The sequence below is a fragment of the Hemiscyllium ocellatum genome, chromosome 18 (assembly GCF_020745735.1).
Source record: "Hemiscyllium ocellatum isolate sHemOce1 chromosome 18, sHemOce1.pat.X.cur, whole genome shotgun sequence".
Lineage (NCBI taxonomy): Eukaryota > Metazoa > Chordata > Chondrichthyes > Orectolobiformes > Hemiscylliidae > Hemiscyllium > Hemiscyllium ocellatum.
In genome coordinates this window covers 81,073,959-81,092,433 of record NC_083418.1, presented here as the reverse complement: position 1 = coordinate 81,092,433, position 18,475 = coordinate 81,073,959, and the positions used below count along the sequence as shown (strand labels likewise).

Below are 18,475 nucleotides of genomic sequence, written 5' to 3'. Positions count from 1 at the left end.
AGTTTATTTCAAATGTAAACATACACTGCCCATTTATCCTCAATTCGAACAGTTGAATAGTTCGGATAAAGTTGCCATGGCCTTGCCAGACCACAGAGCGGCTCTCTCATTGGAGTTTGGTGTTTAACCCAAGGGTCACCATGCCTCAGGTGAGGAGAAGGGTTGAGAAGGGGAGCCCTTCATGGTAACCTCAGTCAGTGCAGGAATTGAACCTACACTGTTGACATCACAAACCAATCTAACCAACTGAACTAATCACGAGGTTAACTAAGTAGTCACACAGCACAGAAACAGACCCTTCTGTTCAACTTGTCTACATGACCAGACACCCCAATCTGACCTAGTCCCATTTGCTAGCATTAGGCCCATATCACTCTAAACCCTCCCGGTTCACATATCCAGACAGATGCCTTTTAAACATTGTAATTACCCATCCCAGATACACACCACCCTCAGGTCATTTTTAAATCTTTCCCCTCTCACTGCAAACCCATGCCCTCTGGTTTTGGGACTCCCCAATCCTGGGAAAAAGATCTTAGCTATTTACCCTATCCATGCTCATGATTTTATAAACCACTACAAGGTTACCCCTCAGTCTCAAACGATCCAGGGAAAACAGACCCAGCCTGTTCAGCCTCTGTATAACAAACTCTCCAGTCCCAGCAACATCCTTATGAATCTTTGTGGCACCCTCTCAAGTTTAACAACATCCCTCAGAGAGGAGAGTGACCAGAACTGGATGCAGTATTCTCATCAAGTGACCTCAATGTCCTGTACGGCTTCAATGTCACACCCCAACTCTTATACTCCGTGTTAAATGCCATCTTCACCATCCTGTCTACCCACAACTCCATTTTCAAGGAATTATACACCTGCACCTCATGGTCTCTGTTTGGCAAGACTGAGGAGTGACAGATGGAGTTTAATTTAGATAAATGTGGTGAAGTACTGCATTTTGGTAAGGCACACCAGGGCAGGACTTATACATTTAATGATAAGGTCCTAGTGTGCCTTACCAAAATGCAACACTTCACATTTATCGAAATTAAATTCCATCTGTCACTCCTCAGTCCATTGGCCCATCTATTCAAGGTCCTGTTGTACTCAGATGATCATCTTCACTGTTCACCACCTATTGTAGTGAATTGTTCAAGACCACACAGTTATAATGACAGAAATACTTCTCTTAACATATCTTATTTCAGAAATCAAGAAATATGGTTATATTATGGACAACTAATCCAGGGGGATAAATCTATGATCCAGAAAATACATTTCAATACCACCTTGATAATTTACAAATTTGAAAAATCAGTTTAAAACGAAAAGGAATCAAAAGACAACAAAAAAAAATTGTATCAATGAAGCAAATAGATTACTCCACAAATGTAGCTAGCCAACTCAATGATCTTCAGAAAGGCAGCTGGCCATTCCTGACTGTGGCCCATACAGCTACCAGATCAACATGGCTGACCTTCAGCCAAATTACTCTTATATCGAACTGCGTATTTCAGAATAAAACCTCACCATCACCCTACCCAACATTTCCCACCACCACCGCTCCCCCCCAAAAACCCAAAAAAAAACTGAAAGACTGACCATGAATATATTGCACGAAAGGGAGATTTGGATAAGTGTTCCTTGGAAGTGGTCCTTCAATGGAGTGCCAGTTCTCTTGCTGCTGTATTAACTCCACTGCACTGGGTGCAAGAGGAAAACAAGATCCAGCATAAAAGGCCTCAAAATGTAGGAGCACAAGGCCATTCAGCCAATCAAGTCTGCTCTGCTCTTCAACCAGATCATGGCTGATCTGACCATTTGTAGCCATGTTACTCTGTACAAAAGGAAAGCATTTGGCCTACGTTGATCAAAGATCCCATTTCACTAATCACTATCTTCCAGCTCTTGGCCCATACTTCTGTATGCTTTGGAAAAAACAAATATCTAAAAACTACTTAAATCTTACCAGAGTTTCTGATTCAAACACCCTTTTGGGTAGGGAGTTTCAGACTGTACCTCCCGGAGACGAAACTCTGATATTGCAGGAGGTTATGCATGTGCCAAAATTGCTAACAAAAACACATCCATGTCCAAGGTTTAAAAGGTGGAACCAATGTGGAGGGGATTCTCAGCCAGAACGCTGACTGCACTGAGCACCAGGAGGATGAGAGCAGTGGGGTCTTGGAGCATTGATGGCAATACAATCAGTTTTAAAAAGGTCAGAGGCAGCTTTATAAAAACAAGCGAGGAAGACAAAAATTATTTTTGGCAAATAAGTAAATGCCAGTTTGGAATCTCCAGAATGCAAAGACTCCATCTGTAGCTCCAAGATAGGTTTAGATAAATCCACAAGCACAGAGAGGTCAGATATCTTGTTACTGAAGAAAATTAATTATGTTTCACATCCTCCAGTGGGGAGAGAACACCTCTCTTCAGCATCTGATCTCTCAAGAGAGATTCAAACTCACTTGTTCACCAACCCACATGGGAAACAGTTCTGCGAGAGGAAAGAAGTGGAACAGGAAACATGAGCTGTGGAACATGAGGACACAGAGTAAAGGAGATTGAAATAAAACACTTGTCAGAAACATTGTACTACTGCACCAATTAATTGTTTGAGACATCCTTCTCCGTTAAGTTAATAATTCCTAGCAGGGGTTATGTAACTGTTCTATTTAAAAACAGCTATTTTAAAAGTAATGATAAGTAAAATATGGAAAATACATAAACACAATGGCATCCCCCAATGAGGGAAGTTCCTTTAGGTACACTAAAGGGACAGTTACTTTAAGCAAAATGGGAATCCCACAGCAAACTATAGAGCGATCAGGTACCAGGTGCACTCCACAGAGAAGTAGCATAATACACCGTTCAACAAATGTTTGGACACAGATGTTCTTCTCCATTTGCCAAATAGCTGGGCAAGTGCACAAGGGAGCAGGAAGAGAAATCCGTAGAGTAAGAACGAGGCTAGCCTAGACAAGCAAAACAAGCACAACAAGAATGTCTCCACAAAATATTTTTCTTCCACAGTATCAGGTTGAGCATATAACACCTCCAGGTTTTTTTTCCCCTCTGTTGTTAATTTATTTTAAACAGAAATGACACTGGCTCGCTCGAGATCATTTGGGTTCCCATTTACTAGGATCTCATCTGTCTAAAAAGACTCAATCATACACGTTTCGATTTCATATGTATCTCAAAAACTCAGCGGTTTTCATTCCCGTGTGTACGTGTAATGTGGAAAACGATTGGTTTAACCCAATGTTGTAAGACCAACAGAACGTGCCCTCTCTACAAGGAAAGGAAGTCAATTCAGTTCAATGATTTGGAAATGAGGTTTCATTTTTACACATCAAGTCAGAGATTACATGGAGGATTTCTTAAAAAAAACAAAATACAAATTATCCTGAAAGCCCGGTCATTACAAGATGGTGGATGCAGGTTCAGGAGCAACCTTCACCAGAAACGTAGCCATGTTCTGATTGTAAACCATTTACAAGTTGACAGAGACACAGCTGCAGCGTGGCACGGGTTGTGTTCATGGTCACCTTCGGAGTGCTAATATAGTGATCTCAGAGATACAGATCTTCAGCAAAAGCTAAAGAGATTGGGAGTCGACTCACTGAAGTTCAAAAGAATGAGAGGTGATCTCTTTAAAACATATCAGATTCTTAAGGACCTTGACAGGGTCAATGCTGAGAGGATGTTTCCCCTCATGGGCCAGAGGGCACTGTCTCAGAATAAAGGGGCACCAATTTAAGACCGAGAGGAGGAGGAATTTCTTCTGAGGGTTGTCTCTTTTTGGAACTCCTTATCACAGACAGCTGTGGGGGCAGAGTCCGTGTGTTTATTTAAGGCTAAGACATATTCTGGATCAGTTGGGGAATCAAGGATTACAGGGAAAGGACAGGAGGTAGATTTGAGAAACATCAGTCACGATCCTATTGAGGGGCAAAGCAGGCTCAAAAAGGGCCAATTGGCCCACTGCTTTTCCTGCTTCTTATGGTCTTTAAAGTGCATTCACTGTTCAACCTACATTGGAGGCAAACATTTTAATGTAGATGTCTTTGACCAATTGAAAAGCAGCCAACATGACAGTTTGCCTAATGAATTTTTGTTTTAAAAAAGCAAGCACAACCTCAATTGCTCCATTACTCTTAGAGTTACATTAACTTTGAAGATTAGGCATCTGTAAACTAAATTCTTACCAATGGAGCAATACCTGTTAGACTACTAAATGCTGCCATTCTAGAATACAATTGTACATTACAAACCCTGGAGATGAACCAAGAGTGGGGATATGGTGATATGGACCATTTCATTGTAATTTCAATAGTTAAAGACATACTTAGCTGTACATTTACTGACATCATCAAATAAATGAAGTGATCAACACAATCAAAAATTCATTCCATTTCTCTTCTTACCATTTTATCAACCAAAGAAATTAAAGCACACATGGTTCAGAGAAGATTTACAAGAATGTTGGCAAGGTTGGAGGGTTTGAGCTCTGGACAGAGCCTGAATAGGCTAAGGGTTTTTTCCCTGGAGCGTCAGAGGCTGAGGGGCGACCTTATAGAGGTTTATAAAATCATGAGGGGGCATGGATAGGATACATAGTCAAGGCCTTTTTCCCAACTTAGGGGAGCCCAAACCTAGAGGGCATAGGTTCAAGGCAAGATGGGGAAGAATTAAAAAGGGGCCTAAGGGGCAACATTTTCATAGAGGGTGGCATGCGTATGGAATGAGGTGCCATTGGAAGTGGAGGAGCCTGTTATGATTACAACATTTAAAAGGCATCTGGATGGGTATATGAGTAGAAAGGGTTTAAGAGGGATATGGGCCAAATGCTGGCAAATGGGACTAGATTAATTTATTTTATCTGGTCAACATTGACAAGTTGGACTGAAGGGTTTGTTTCTGTGCTGTACATCTCTCTGACTATGCCCACAACAGTGAGAGAGCACACGCTAAACAACAGTGTCTGACTTACATTTTAGTTACTAACTTAAAATAACTGGTTCCATTTGCTCTCCCAGATAATCACATACAAATAGCAGTATGTGTACCACCCAATACACACACACTTCCCCTTACCCAGACTGGGATTGAAACCCTAACATCATGAAACTATAATTGTTTAATATAATGCAGGTGCTGAGATCTGCAATAAAACCTGAAAACTCTGGAAAACTTCAGCAAGTCTGGCAGTGTCTGTGGAGTGAGAAATGGGGTTAAAGTTTCCATTTCAGTGTGACCCGTCATATCAGAGTCAAAACATTAACTGTTCCTCTCTCTACAGATGCTGCCAGACCTGCTGAGCTTCTTCAGCATTTTGCTTTAATCTCATGAAGCAATCAACGGTTATTGTAAAACATCCACATGGTGCACAAACATCCTTCTGGCAAGGAAACCAGCCATTGGGTGGTCTGGGCTCCATGTAACTACAGCCCCAGAGCAGTCTGGGTAATGTTTCAGTGTCCTCTCAAAAGGAAGAGTTCACTCAGGGAAAGGGCAGTTAAAGTGGGAAACAGATACTGATATTGATAGAATGTTCAGGTTACTGACAAATATTAGAGTGATTGAAGGTGAAACCAAATAGCCTTTAAAATCTTAAATGCACATCTTTAGTATTTGTTTATTCTGGAGGGGGGTGCAGTAGAGATTCACCAGGATGACTGGGATGGAGTGAGGCTTGATCAGGTTCAGGCTGTTTATCTTGTTGCAGAGAAGTTTGAGCAGGGGAATTCGAGAAAGGTGTACAAGATGATGAGGGGCATGGACAGAAAGCAGCTGTTCCCCTTGGTTGAAAGTTCAAAATCAAGGGGAAATACTTTTAAGGTGAAAGGCAGGAGGGTTCGAGGGGATTGGAGGAAAAACATTTTCATCCGGAGGGCAGTGAGAATCTGGAATGCACAGCCTGGGAGGATGATCAAGGAGGGAAACCACAAGTATTAAAAGCACATGGTGTCATAATATTCAAGGCTATGGGTCTAGCGTGGGAAAGTGGGACCCGTGTAGAATTAATATTTTTAGTCAGTGCAGATTCGATGGGCTGAAGGGCCTCTTCTGTTCTGTATGATTTTACAATTCTAAATATGTTGTAAAAAATATTAGACATAGTTCAACTACAGGTCATCAACATGCCTTTATCCTTCAAAGAAATAGCATTTGTTTTCTTCTATCATTACAGAAGTACCGACACTGCCAAAAGGAGTTCTTTGTGACTGTAAAGTCAAGGTGTTGGCCCAAGATGAGTGAAAGGCAGATATAAAATCGTATTTATTTCCTAGAAATCTGCTTTCTAAACAAAATGATCTAATTCTTACGGCCACATAGTTACACAAAAACAAGAGGGATTTCAATTCAAACTCTGTTCAACATTATTTGCCTTCCCGCTCCTTTGATTCAGGATGTTCGATAACTGATCGAGATTACTCACACAAACATAGTAAACTAAACCTTTATTTCATCCTTTTCTAATAAAATCTAACATTGAAAATAACACTTTTTAAAATGAAACTTTATGGAATAAGATCCAAGTGCTTACACCAACACATCTGGAAAGGAAGATTTGATCATTGCTCCAAGGGTTAGCCACACATCAGTTAAAATATCATAATGCAATGGACAAATACCAGTCTCCTTAAGGGGCAGATAATAGACCAGATACAATTGTGTCTGAACAGTTCAGGCTGTGTCTTTTGCTTGGGTGCAGGGGTCAGCTGTGGAAATAAGAGCTGAAAGGCAGTCAGCCAAGACTGGATACTGGTGATGTGGGGGAATGGCGAAATATCCTGGAAATGTTTTTGATTACCTTTGGGAATCAGGGAATATTTACATGAAAATAATTTCTCCCAGGAGAGTCAATGGGTGGTTCGAGTCCGTTAGGATTGATTGCTTCCACAGGCTGTGCACAATGGGTTTTATTAATTTTATTTTCTTCACCATCATGCTGAAATAACTCCATGTACTAACAGCTACATCGTAGCCATTGAACTAAAATACCATTCTGAGCATACATAGTGTGAGAGAGAAAGCATCTAGCCAATGTAGAGAAAATGTTGGTCCTGTGCACAAAATTGCTTCAGCAGCATGACAAAACAAAACTAAAAAAACTGAGTTTTATGTTCCAACTGTTTACTATTGAAGAAATACACTGAATTGCAATTTGGATTAAACCATAATGGGCATCAATAGAGCATATTTTCCTACAGTGAGTAACTCCCCTCCCGACTACCCGAAGCCTGTCCACCATCTACAAGGCCACAAATCAGGAGTGTGATGGAATACTCCCCACCTGCCTGGATGGGGGCAGCTCCAACAACACTCAAGAAACTTGACACCATCCAGGACAAAGCAGCCACTTGATTGGCATCACAACCACAAGCAACCTTTCCCTGCACCAATAGCACTCAGTGGCAACAGTATATACACCATGTACGAGATGCACTGCAGAAGTTCTCCAAGACCTCTCTAGCCCAGCATCTTTCAAACCCACAACCACTTAGGAGGACAAGGGCAGCAGGTACATGGGAATACCAGCACCTGCAAGTTCTCCTCTAAGCAACTCATTATCCTGACTTGGAAATATGTAGCTATTCCTTCATTTTCACAGGGTCAAAATCCTGAAATTCCCTCCTGAAGGGCATTGTGGGTCACAATCTGCAGCAGATAAACAGTGGCAGTTCAAGGCAGCAGCTCACTACCACTTTCTCTCATAGGCAAGGCCTAAAATGGGGATGCGGTTTTAAAATTAGAAATCACTATTTTAGGGCAGCAATGAGGGGAATTCTATTCCCTGGAGGGAATGTACAACTGTGGACCTCTGCCTGAGAGGACAATGGAGACAGGGAAAAAGGTGGTGATTGGGAAAAAGACAGGATCGTGGATTCTGAAACAAATAGATTAGTCACAATCTTATTTAAAGTCTGGTTGAAGATTTGTAGCTCGGGTGTCCGTTGTTGTGGTTCTGTTCGCCGAGCTGGAAGTTTTTGCTGCAAACGTTTCGTTCCCTGGCTAGGGAACATCATCAGTGCTATTGGAGCCTCCTGTGAAGCGCTGCTTTGATGTTTCTTCCGGTATTTATAGTGGTTTGTTCTTGCCGCTTCCGGGTGTCAGTTTCAGCTGTAGTAGTTTGTATGTGGGGTCCAGGTCGATGTGTCTGTTGATGGATGTTCTTGCCGTTTCCGGGGGTCAGTTTCAGCTGTAGTGGTTTGTATATGGGGTCCAGGTCTATGTGTCTGTTAATGGAGTTTGTGGATGAATGCCACTATGGCATTATGGCATTCATCCACAAACTCCATTAACAGACACATCGACCTGGACCCCACATACAAACTACTACAGCTGAAACTGACACCCGGAAGCGGCAAGAACAAGCCACTATAAATACCGGAAGAAACATCAAAGCAGCGCTTCACAGGAGGCTCCAATAGCACTGATGATGTTCCCTAGCCAGGGAACGAAACGTTTGCAGCAAAAACTTCCAGCTCGGCGAACAGAACCACAACAACAATCTTATTAAATATGGAGCAGGTTTGAAGAGTCAGATTGTCTACATTTTTGTATGTTTGTATAGATTAATAATTCATTAGAAAACCATGTATCAGAGGTTAGATATGTTCTATACCAATATATTATAAACTATTTATTTACTAGTTACTTTGAAAGGTTTAGGATGATTACAGAGTTTGAGTGCTACATTTTAGTACTTGCTGATACATAGTTAGCTAACAAGATATAAAAGGAGGGATATGGAGCGTGGTCCATTATTCTCTGCATAGTCGTCATAATTCTGGGAGGAAAAATAAAACTAGAAAATCAAAAGAATAATCAATGGGCAATTTATTTTCCAAATGTCTTTCTCGACCAGCTCCAATGGAGGGTAGACAGAGAGGGTAGACAGAGAGGGTAGACAGAGAGGGTAGACAGAGAGGGTAGACAGAGAGGGTAGACAGAGAGGGTAGACAGAGAGGGTAGACAGAGAGGGTAGACAGAGAGGGTAGACAGAGAGGGTAGACAGAGAGGGTAGACAGAGAGGGTAGACAGAGAGGGTAGACAGAGAGGGTAGACAGAGAGGGTAGACAGAGAGGGTAGACAGAGAGGGTAGACAAGGGCGGGTAGACAAGGGCGGGTTGTTTGGCAAGAAAGGGTGTGCAGGGTGAAGGACACATTGGCTGTTGGTACTAGAACCAGAGCAGCAGGATGGGCAGAATGGCATCTTTCTGCACCAAAATAATTCCAAGAGTCTGGGTAATGTATTCAATACAACAGGTCCCCATTTCTATAAAACACCTTATTAACAGCCTTTTAATGATCAGAAGAGAAGAAGCCACTCAAGCGTCAGGGGCAGGCAGCAGAAAGGACAGCTTGTTTCATTGGAGGTTAGAAAACAGCAAGGATGGTCAATGGTAGCTATTCAGAAGGCCAGGAAGTAAAACCAGGATCCCCAGGAAGGTCAAGTTAGTTCATAGTTTACAGTAACAAATTAGAGTTTGAAATCAAAGATATAAGAACAGGAATTAGCAACGGTAGTAGGTGGAGATAAGTGTGGCAATATCACAATGTGAGGGCACTCTATCCCTCAGCTCCCCCCACAAATGGGGATCCTGCTGGATTTTATTGGGTAGCCGAGTGGTGACCTAGTCGATCTCGGTTTACATCTTGGGACATTGATGTTTCAGTATGTCTGAATTAGCTGGCCAATCACAGGCTGGGCTGCAGGTTTCAGGTTGGGTTTGAAGGAGTGAAACCGTAGGGTAGGTGGGGGCTGCAGAGGTAAGGGAGTGGCCCTTAGTAGCCAACCTTCCACATCCATGCACCAGATCATCCCAATTAGGGAATGGGGCAAAGCCACCATCAGTAGCCCCTAACCCACCTTCACAATCCCCAAACAAACTCCAACTGGCTATTCCATATTGCACAATGCCACTGTTTTTAACAGCTGGGTACAGAGTTAGTTGTGGTCTAGATGTGAAGAGATCTTTAAGTGATCACTTGAAGGTTTTATTGAGCAATGGGTGATGGAAGTCGAGATTGGACTATGGGCCCTGAACTGGACCCCCGTGACTGGGGAAACGCGACAGCCAATCTAGAGTCCCTCCCCCTTCATCCAGATGTACTTGCCACTCACCAGCCCACTTTCAGTTTGTATATAATTTGGGACCCAAGTACAATACGACGTCCATCCAGTTTTTCATTCACCAGCAGATTAGAGTCCACTGGGAAGGTTCTTTCAGGAGGCGATGACAGTGCCACACTGACCTGCCATCTAAACTGGTGTTGGTCTGGCTTTCTTTTGTAATTTTTGTCTTAAATTCAACAGCTGCAATGATAAACTGTGCAATTGGATAATCTCATTTATCAAAATTATTTCCTGGCATTTTGTATTACTTCGGATTGTAAAATGGATAAGATTAGATAAGGTTCCTTACCCCACAATGCCATGAAAATTGAATAGAAAACAGTTGCAGGATTATCGAACAGGTGACTCGCTCGGGCTGTGGCGCAGATTGAGCTCAGCTTCCAGTAAGTGCAGGTTTTGTCACACAGAGGGCACATTGTGATGTTGGTACGTTCATTACACATCTCCATGCTACAGGACAGGGAAGGACAGCACACAGGTTATCTCATTGAGGTTCAAGAAATGAAACAGACTTGCAATCACCATGAAAAGATCCAGTGGACACGTTCGAGGTAAGGATTGCTGGATTCACTCATGGCACCAATCCAAGAGGTGGATTTGATAAATGAGAGCTGGGTCCAGGGTAACCACCAACGGCCCCCAGGATTCGGTTGAAGAATCTGTCAATTGTACTGCAACCCCCCCAGATCCAGGTGGTTCCAGTATCAGTCAGACAATAAAGTGACAGACTATTCACGGTGGGCTGTGCATCCCTGGGTGCGGGGGTTATAGTCTGCAAAGGGAAGGTAACTGCAGTCCAGGCTAGGTTTATAGGGCTGGGTGAACACACCAACCCTACACTGAGACAGAGGACACTAGAATACACCAAAAAACAGATGCTCAAAACCTGAAACAAAAGCTGCTGGAGAAATTCAGGTCTGGCAACAAATGTGGAGAGAGAAACAGTTAACATTCCAGAGAGAAGCATCCTGCTTTTTTGTCCCTGTAAGAGAGAATCCTGCATGATGCTCACTTGAACCAATTTGGTCTCTAAATTACTTTTTTATTCATTCACAGGATGATGGCATCACTGGCTTGGTAGCATTTATTGCCCATCCCTAATTGCCCAGAGGGCAGTTAAGAGTCAACCACATTGCTGTGGGTGTGGAATCACATATAGGTCAGATTGGGTAAGGACCACAGTTTCAGAGATCATATACATGGACTTCAGTAAGGCGTTTGATAAGGTTCCCCATGGTAGGCTGATGGAGAAAGTGAAGTCACAAGGGGTCCAGGGTGTACTAGCTAGATGGTTAGAGAACTGGCTGGGCAACAGGAGACAGTAGTGGTGGAAGGGAGTTTCTCAAAACGGAGACCTGTGACCAGTGGTGTTCCACAGGGATCAGTGTTGGGGCCACTGTTGTCTGTGATATACATAAATGATCTGGAGGAAGGTGTCAGTTGCCTCATTAGCAAGTTTACGGCTGACACTAAGATTGGTGGAGTAGCAGATAGGGAAGGGAATGTCAGAATGCAGCAGAATATAGATAGACTGAAATGACAGATGGAGTTCAATCCAGTTAAATGCGAGATGGTGTATTTGGAAGATGCAATTCCAGTGTGAACTATACAGTAAATGGAAAAGCCCTGGGGAAAATTGATGTACAGAGAGATCTGGGTGTTCAGGTCCATCATACCCTGAAGGTGGCAACGCAGGTCAATAGAGTGGTCAAAGTGGCATGTGGTATGCTTTCCTTCGTTAGACAGGGTATGGAGTATAAGAGTTGGCAGGTCATGTTGCAGTTGTATTGGACTTTGGTTCAGCCATATTTGGAATACTGCACAGAGTTCTGGTGACCACATTACCAAAAGGATGTGGATGTTTTGGAGAGTGTGCAGAGATGGTTCACCAGGATGTTGCCTGGTATGGAAAGTGTTAGCTATGAAGAGAGGTTGAGTAGATCAGGATTACTTTTATTAGAAAGACAAAAGGTTGAGAGGGAACCTGATAGAAGTTTACAAAACAGAGGCATAGACCGGCTGGATAGCAAGAGGCTCTCTCTTCCCCCCTCCTCCTCCAAACCCACCCACCCGAGTGGGGGACTCAATTACTTGGGGTCACAAGTTCAAGGTGAGGGGGAAAGTTTAGGGGAGATATTCATGGAGAGTTCTTTATGCAGTGGGTGTGGGTACCTGAAACATGTTGCCAGTGGAAGTGGGCAAGGCAGGTATGGTAGCTTCATTGAAGACGTATCTAGACAGATAGATGAATGGGCAGGGAGCAGAGGGTCACAGATCCTTAAAAAATAGGTGACAGGTTTAGATAGAGGATCTGGATTGGCGTAGGCTTGAATGGCCGAATGGCCTGTTCCTGTGCTGTAATTTTCTTTGATCTCTTTTCTTTCCTGAAGCACTTTAGAGAGACAGATGTACTGATAATCAGCAATGGATTCATGGGTCACCATAAGACTCGATTTCAGATTTTTTGTTGAATTCAAATTCCACCACCTGCCATGATGGATTCACATCTGGTTCCCAGAACATTACCCAGGTCTCGGGATTAACAATCCATGATAATATCACCATGCCATCGCCTTCCCTGTTATCAGGATATAATCACTGGGTGCCATATCCTGTTGTAAATTGATCTGACTGAGGTCTGCACAGCCTCCAAAGTGATTCACCTTCTTGAAATTCACTATGAACTGAGTGCTACTAGCTGTGGGGCTGGTATCAACACCCACAAACTTTTATGGAATTACCATCATGTTCCTGCTGGGCAGCCACTTCAATCTCATAAAGAAGTGAAAATCTCAGACCCTTTCCAGTTTAATCCTATGATCAAATAACACTGGATTATTTATTTCTTCACTCAGAATTTTTCACGTTATTGATCAGTTATCAATTGCACTGGCACAGGATTAAAAAAATGCTACACTGTCTAAAAACACGACTGTGCAATTGGAGGTAATCACATCATTGAATGTGACCGACTGCAACACCGAAGGACTCTATTCTCTCAGTATTGTGGTGAAACAACTAGTGAACAAGAGGATAAAGAATCAAACAAGCAGAAACATAACATATCTAGAAGAATGAAATAGATTAATAAATTGGATAAATATTCTCCAGTTACTAGTATCTAACAGACACTTTTCATTAAATAAAAAACTATTCAACATGAAACATTTCTAGTCAAATATCAAAAATAGAGGGTTTCTTTTCCAAAAATCAATGATGTTTTCGGTGAACCCCTGAGATTGGGTTCATGATAACAATACCCAGTAAATAAACTTTTTTTTAAAAACCTCACCATCAAGGGTCTCGGGTCAGGTACTACAGTGTTACTTTGACATTCCTACTGTTTTTCAAACAGTTATTCAACGTGACCTTTCAAAATACTTCAGACAAACCATAGGAACAGTCATTTATGGTTTATTTTACTACATAGGGAATCGGTTTCTGCTGTAGATACCAGGTTAAAACATCCTGAGATTATGGAACACTGATCTGATAGTCAACAGGTAACTTCTCAGTATTCAGGCCTGGTAAAGATTCAACCTGATCCCAGTGTAGACTCACCGCCACATCTCAACTTCACAAAAGAAATTTACATTTTAAATAAATGCATTTAAAAAGGTGGTTTCATAACAACTATGGACACGAGGAAAACTTTATACCTGACTAAACTGCTTTCCAACTCCTGGCTTTCCCTCCAGGAATGCCCTCATTTTAAAATCCATTCTAGTATTTAAAGGTGGCATTGTATGAAGTCAAAAGAAACAGGACAAAAATAAAATCACACTCAGCTTAGGTGGCTGGCTTGCAATGCAGAATGAGGCCAACAGTGATAGTTCCATTTGCACATTTGTGGAGGTTACCACGAAGGTCACTCGTTCTCAACCTCCCCCCTCCCTCCCATCCCCCTCCCCATCCCCAACCTCACTCCCAGCCCCACCCTCGCCAGAGGCATGGTGACCTTGAGGTTAAGCCACCATTAGCTGTCTTGCTCGGTCTAATGGAGAGCAACCTTTTGGTCATCTGGGACCATGGCAACCTTACCTTTGCAATGTTTCAGCCAGAGGCCAAGTGCTGTTTCAGGGAGGCAGGATAGAACTGGAAATGAATCATCTACATTCATCAATTTTTAGTTACAAAGACACACGTTACAAATGTGCACAAAAAAAGTGTCAGATTGTGGGCGGCACGGTGGCACAGTGGTTAGCACTGCTGCCTCACAGCGCCTGAGACCCGGGTTCAATTCCCGACTCAGGCGACTGACTGTGTGGAGTTTGCACGTTCTCTCCGTGTCTGCGTGGGTTTCCTCCGGGTGCTCCGGTTTCCTCCCACAGTCCAAAGATGTGCGGGTCAGGTGAATTGGCCATGCTAAATTGCCCGTAGTGTTAGGTAAGGGGTAAATGTAGGGGTATGGGTGGGTTGCGCTTTGGCGTGGACTTGTTGGGCTGAAGGGCCTGTTTCCACACCAAGTCCAATCTAATCTAATCCTGGAGATTTGTTAACACAAATGGGCTCAGTTTGTTTGCCGTAACAAGGAGGAACTAGTTCGTAATTTCCTGGTGTTATTATGACAGCTCTCCAGGAAGACTTTTAATAGGGTGCTTACAAACAAAAATACATGAAGTCCGGATTGAAGTATCCAGCTAAAAATAATATACACACAGCCACGTAGAATAAGAATGAAATTGCTCTAACGATACCTGGGAATGTTGTAATCAACAGTTGCACAGCCATACAGGAACACAATGACCCCAACAGTGGATGCTGGAATCAGTAACTGTGTGTAGACTCCAAGCCAGGCAAAGTAGAAGGCAATCTTCTCACCAAAGTACTTCCTGAAAGAGATCATCTGTTCATTTGAAAATCTCAGTGGTTTCCAAACGATCATTAATGTAAATAGAATAGAGATGCGATCCTCAAATGAAAGTTGTGTTTCTTTTTAAAACTATACGCCTGTTGAATGACACATTCGCCTCTCTCCATTCGTTGTACTGTGATGTCCTCTCTATAAGCCAGGTGGGAAAAACTTCAAAGCGCTCAACACCCGTGACTCACCAATTAAGCTTCTTCACGCCATCTGACTGCAGTCAGACTCCATCCAAGGATCCTGTGTTAGTAAGAGACACCTTCACACCACAACCAACTGAGAAAGTGGCACAGCCATACAATGGGAAGACACTCTGGGGCGCCCAACCAGACTGATTGCCCAAGTGCAGAAACAGGAGAGGACTAACCAGTGAATTCTTGTGATCCAACATAGGTATTTTCAGAATTTAGACATTTAATAGGAATATGCAACCAGTAACGATAAGTTTCAAAAAGGCCTTCAAAAGAAAATTCACTCGAGGGGATCATCTAAACTTTGGATGAGTTCGATATTGCTGATCAATCCTTTTACTGCATCATGAGATTGTACAGTAAGCTCTGGGAGATCACACACACAAACAGCAAGTAATTAGCAAAACAAACTTGTCAGCTAGGCTCATTGCATGAGATAACAGGCTATAACATCTTGGAGGAGAAAATGAGGACTGCAGATGCTGGAGATCAGAGCTGAAAATGTGTTGCTGGAAAAGTGCAGCGGGTCAGGCAGCATCCAAGGAACAGGAGAATCGACGTTTCAGGCATGAGCCCTTCTTTCCTGAAGAGCTCATGTCCGAAAAGTCAATTCTCCCGCTTCTTGGATGCTATCCATCTTGGACCCAAAGATAATGTATCTGATTTTTTATTATTAAACTGGGTAGGAGCTAGGAACTGTGGATAAGTGGGAAAGTTAGGGACTTAAGTACAAAAGTTATTTAAAAAAAACAAGTGGATGGCAAAATGATAATTTAAAACATTATGAATCAACAAAATTCACAAACGAGACGATACTGTGTTACAATTGTAATAAGCTCTGGTTGAAGCCATCCTGGGAGTTACTCTAAGTGAGACTAGACTCCAAACCTCAGCAAGAAATCATTGCCCTGGGACACGGAGGTGCAGAGTAATGCCCGGGATAAATGACAAGGACAGGGTGAATAGATTTAGAACAAACGTATCTGATGAAAGAGAGGTCTAATGGAAAGGTTTAAAGATGATCAAAGGAATGGATGACAACAGAAAGGTTATCTTATTCTGGCTCCTTCTAGTGACCTCACTTAAGGTTAAAGCCAAGGTGTTCAGGATCAGACAATACTGAACACCTGGATCTGAAATACATTCCTGACAAAAGCTGTGAAGCTAGATTAATTAATTAACACTGACAAAAATGCAGAATCACAGAACCAAGATGGATCAATAAAGTCACAGATCCTCCATGATTCAAGCCAGCAGTGAAATTGGCTCAAGGGGCTGAATGGCCTCAGTTTCTATACAGATGATTCTGATGTTAAAATTTGCTCAGCTTCATCTTCAATGACTGTGGAACTAGGTTATTTTGCTTTAACCATTTACATTTAGACAGATATTAGCTGCTGCAATAGCCTGAAAACATTTCTCTGGTGGTCCAGAAAGACTCACCCTAAATGACTTCTTGCATGTCATTTCACTTTCCCAAGTTGGGATTCAAACGCTAAATTTGAACTCAACCTTCAGTGTACAGGCTCATTAAATTGATTCCAGCACTCCACATAGCACGGAGGAAACCACACAGAATGCCGTTTACTTTCACAACAGATAACAGATGGCCATGGGCAGAAGAGTCTCAAATTATCGAGCTCAGTGTCTCTTCATAGCTCCATGGGGTGGGAGGATTAGGGGACAATGATAACAGGGGTGACAGGCTAATGTAGGCATTAGTAATTTCATGACAACTGACAGGAACTACTCATGGAGTAGCAGTAAGAATTGTGAGATCAGGAAAGATACAAATGTTTCCTCAGGAATATTAGCCTGTTCCACTGTCCCCTTTACTCATCAGCACTGACTGATGGACATGAGCAAGGGGACAAGTGTGGGGAGTTGTTTGGGGGGGGGGGGGGGGGGGGGGGGGAAGGAATGAGGGTAAATTGCTTGAATAATATTCTTACACCTGATCCTCAGTCAGACAATCCTCACCTCCATTTAGGAACAGTAATTATAAAACTTCCTAATATAATTTTTTAAGTTAATCTCCCTCCCACTTGCATGTCCCTTTCAAGTCATCTTATTGAAACTAAACACTTGCAAAACAGTAAAAAGCAGAAAGTGAAAAATATACTTTCAAAAATAGACTGATCTCATTTTCAAAACAGTTTACTAATAATTGACAATGCAATAAAAGTCATATTAAACAAAAATCAAACCGAAATCTAACCGCTCATTGTGGCTCGGATACTTGTAAAAGACATTTTCGTTTTAGATAAATAAATCTTGATTAGAACTCTCACTTTAGCATGGCATCATTATAAATGCATTAATTATACTCACGCATAGGATTCTGCCAGCAGAACAAAGACAGTATCGTCAGTAAAAGGAAAATCATTTTTGCTAGTCAAATGAATTTAACTACATGTTCCTTACCTAACGAGATCAAGTGGCTGGAATTTGTAAAATATTCCATAACTAGCCCATTCTTTATAGAGGAGCTGAAGGAGAAAGTATAGAATTAGATTAATTGCACATATCCTGAAAACTAGCAGTCTACGCAATCGATGAAGCTGAAGCATATTTCAATGAATAAAGGCTCAATGTGTAGAGGTGACATTAGAGAATCATACAGCTCTATAGCATAGAAAAAGACTCTTCGGCCCATCAAGCCTGCCCTGGTCAAAAACAAAGTAACTAACTATTCTAGTCCCTCTTTCCAGAACTTGGCACAACCCACATCTGTTTGAGCATAAATCAGGAATCACAGTTGCAACAATTGGTACATTACTCAGAGAGTCCGTCCACAATAGCATTAGGATACATGAAAACACAAGGCCCTAGAACTTGAAGCTAATACTTGATTATCTCTACAACGAACCCAATTGTAAATACACATTAACTCAAATGATTAAGATGATTACAAAATCCCATTTATCTGCAGCCTTAGTATGGAGAATATCCCAAGCCACTGCACAAACAAAACAAAACAAAACATAGGGAGAAATTAGGAACAACTGAAAAATATCACCACATCAAACAAAAAGGTCAAGGGGATTGGGCAAGAGGTTTCTAGAGTACAGGACCACGATTGTGGGTGAAATGCAATTGGAAGATTACTGCTGGCTTGCCATTGCCATGTGATCTCTGCATCACCAGGAAGTCCAAAGGGAAGAGTGATACTAAAACAGTAACACTTGGAAATGAATGGACTCACTGTCCAGGAGCTCCATTTGGAGGCGTGCAAGAAAGTCAGATCAGTATGTGCCATTCGCATGTTTT

At 42.2% G+C, this 18,475-nt stretch overlaps 1 protein-coding gene across 1 annotated transcript in view; it reads right to left on the bottom strand.

Moving 5' to 3' along the window:
* Positions 1-18,475, bottom strand: part of ano1a (anoctamin 1, calcium activated chloride channel a) — a 200,217-nt gene that overhangs the window by 81,051 nt on the left and 100,691 nt on the right. The window contains exons 10-12 of the mRNA XM_060838674.1: positions 17,630-17,694; positions 14,848-14,982; positions 10,440-10,600 (exon numbers count right to left, since the gene is read on the bottom strand). Of these exons, the coding sequence (XP_060694657.1) occupies positions 10,440-10,600; positions 14,848-14,982; positions 17,630-17,694 (361 nt within the window). The remainder of the gene's footprint in view (positions 1-10,439; positions 10,601-14,847; positions 14,983-17,629; positions 17,695-18,475) is intronic.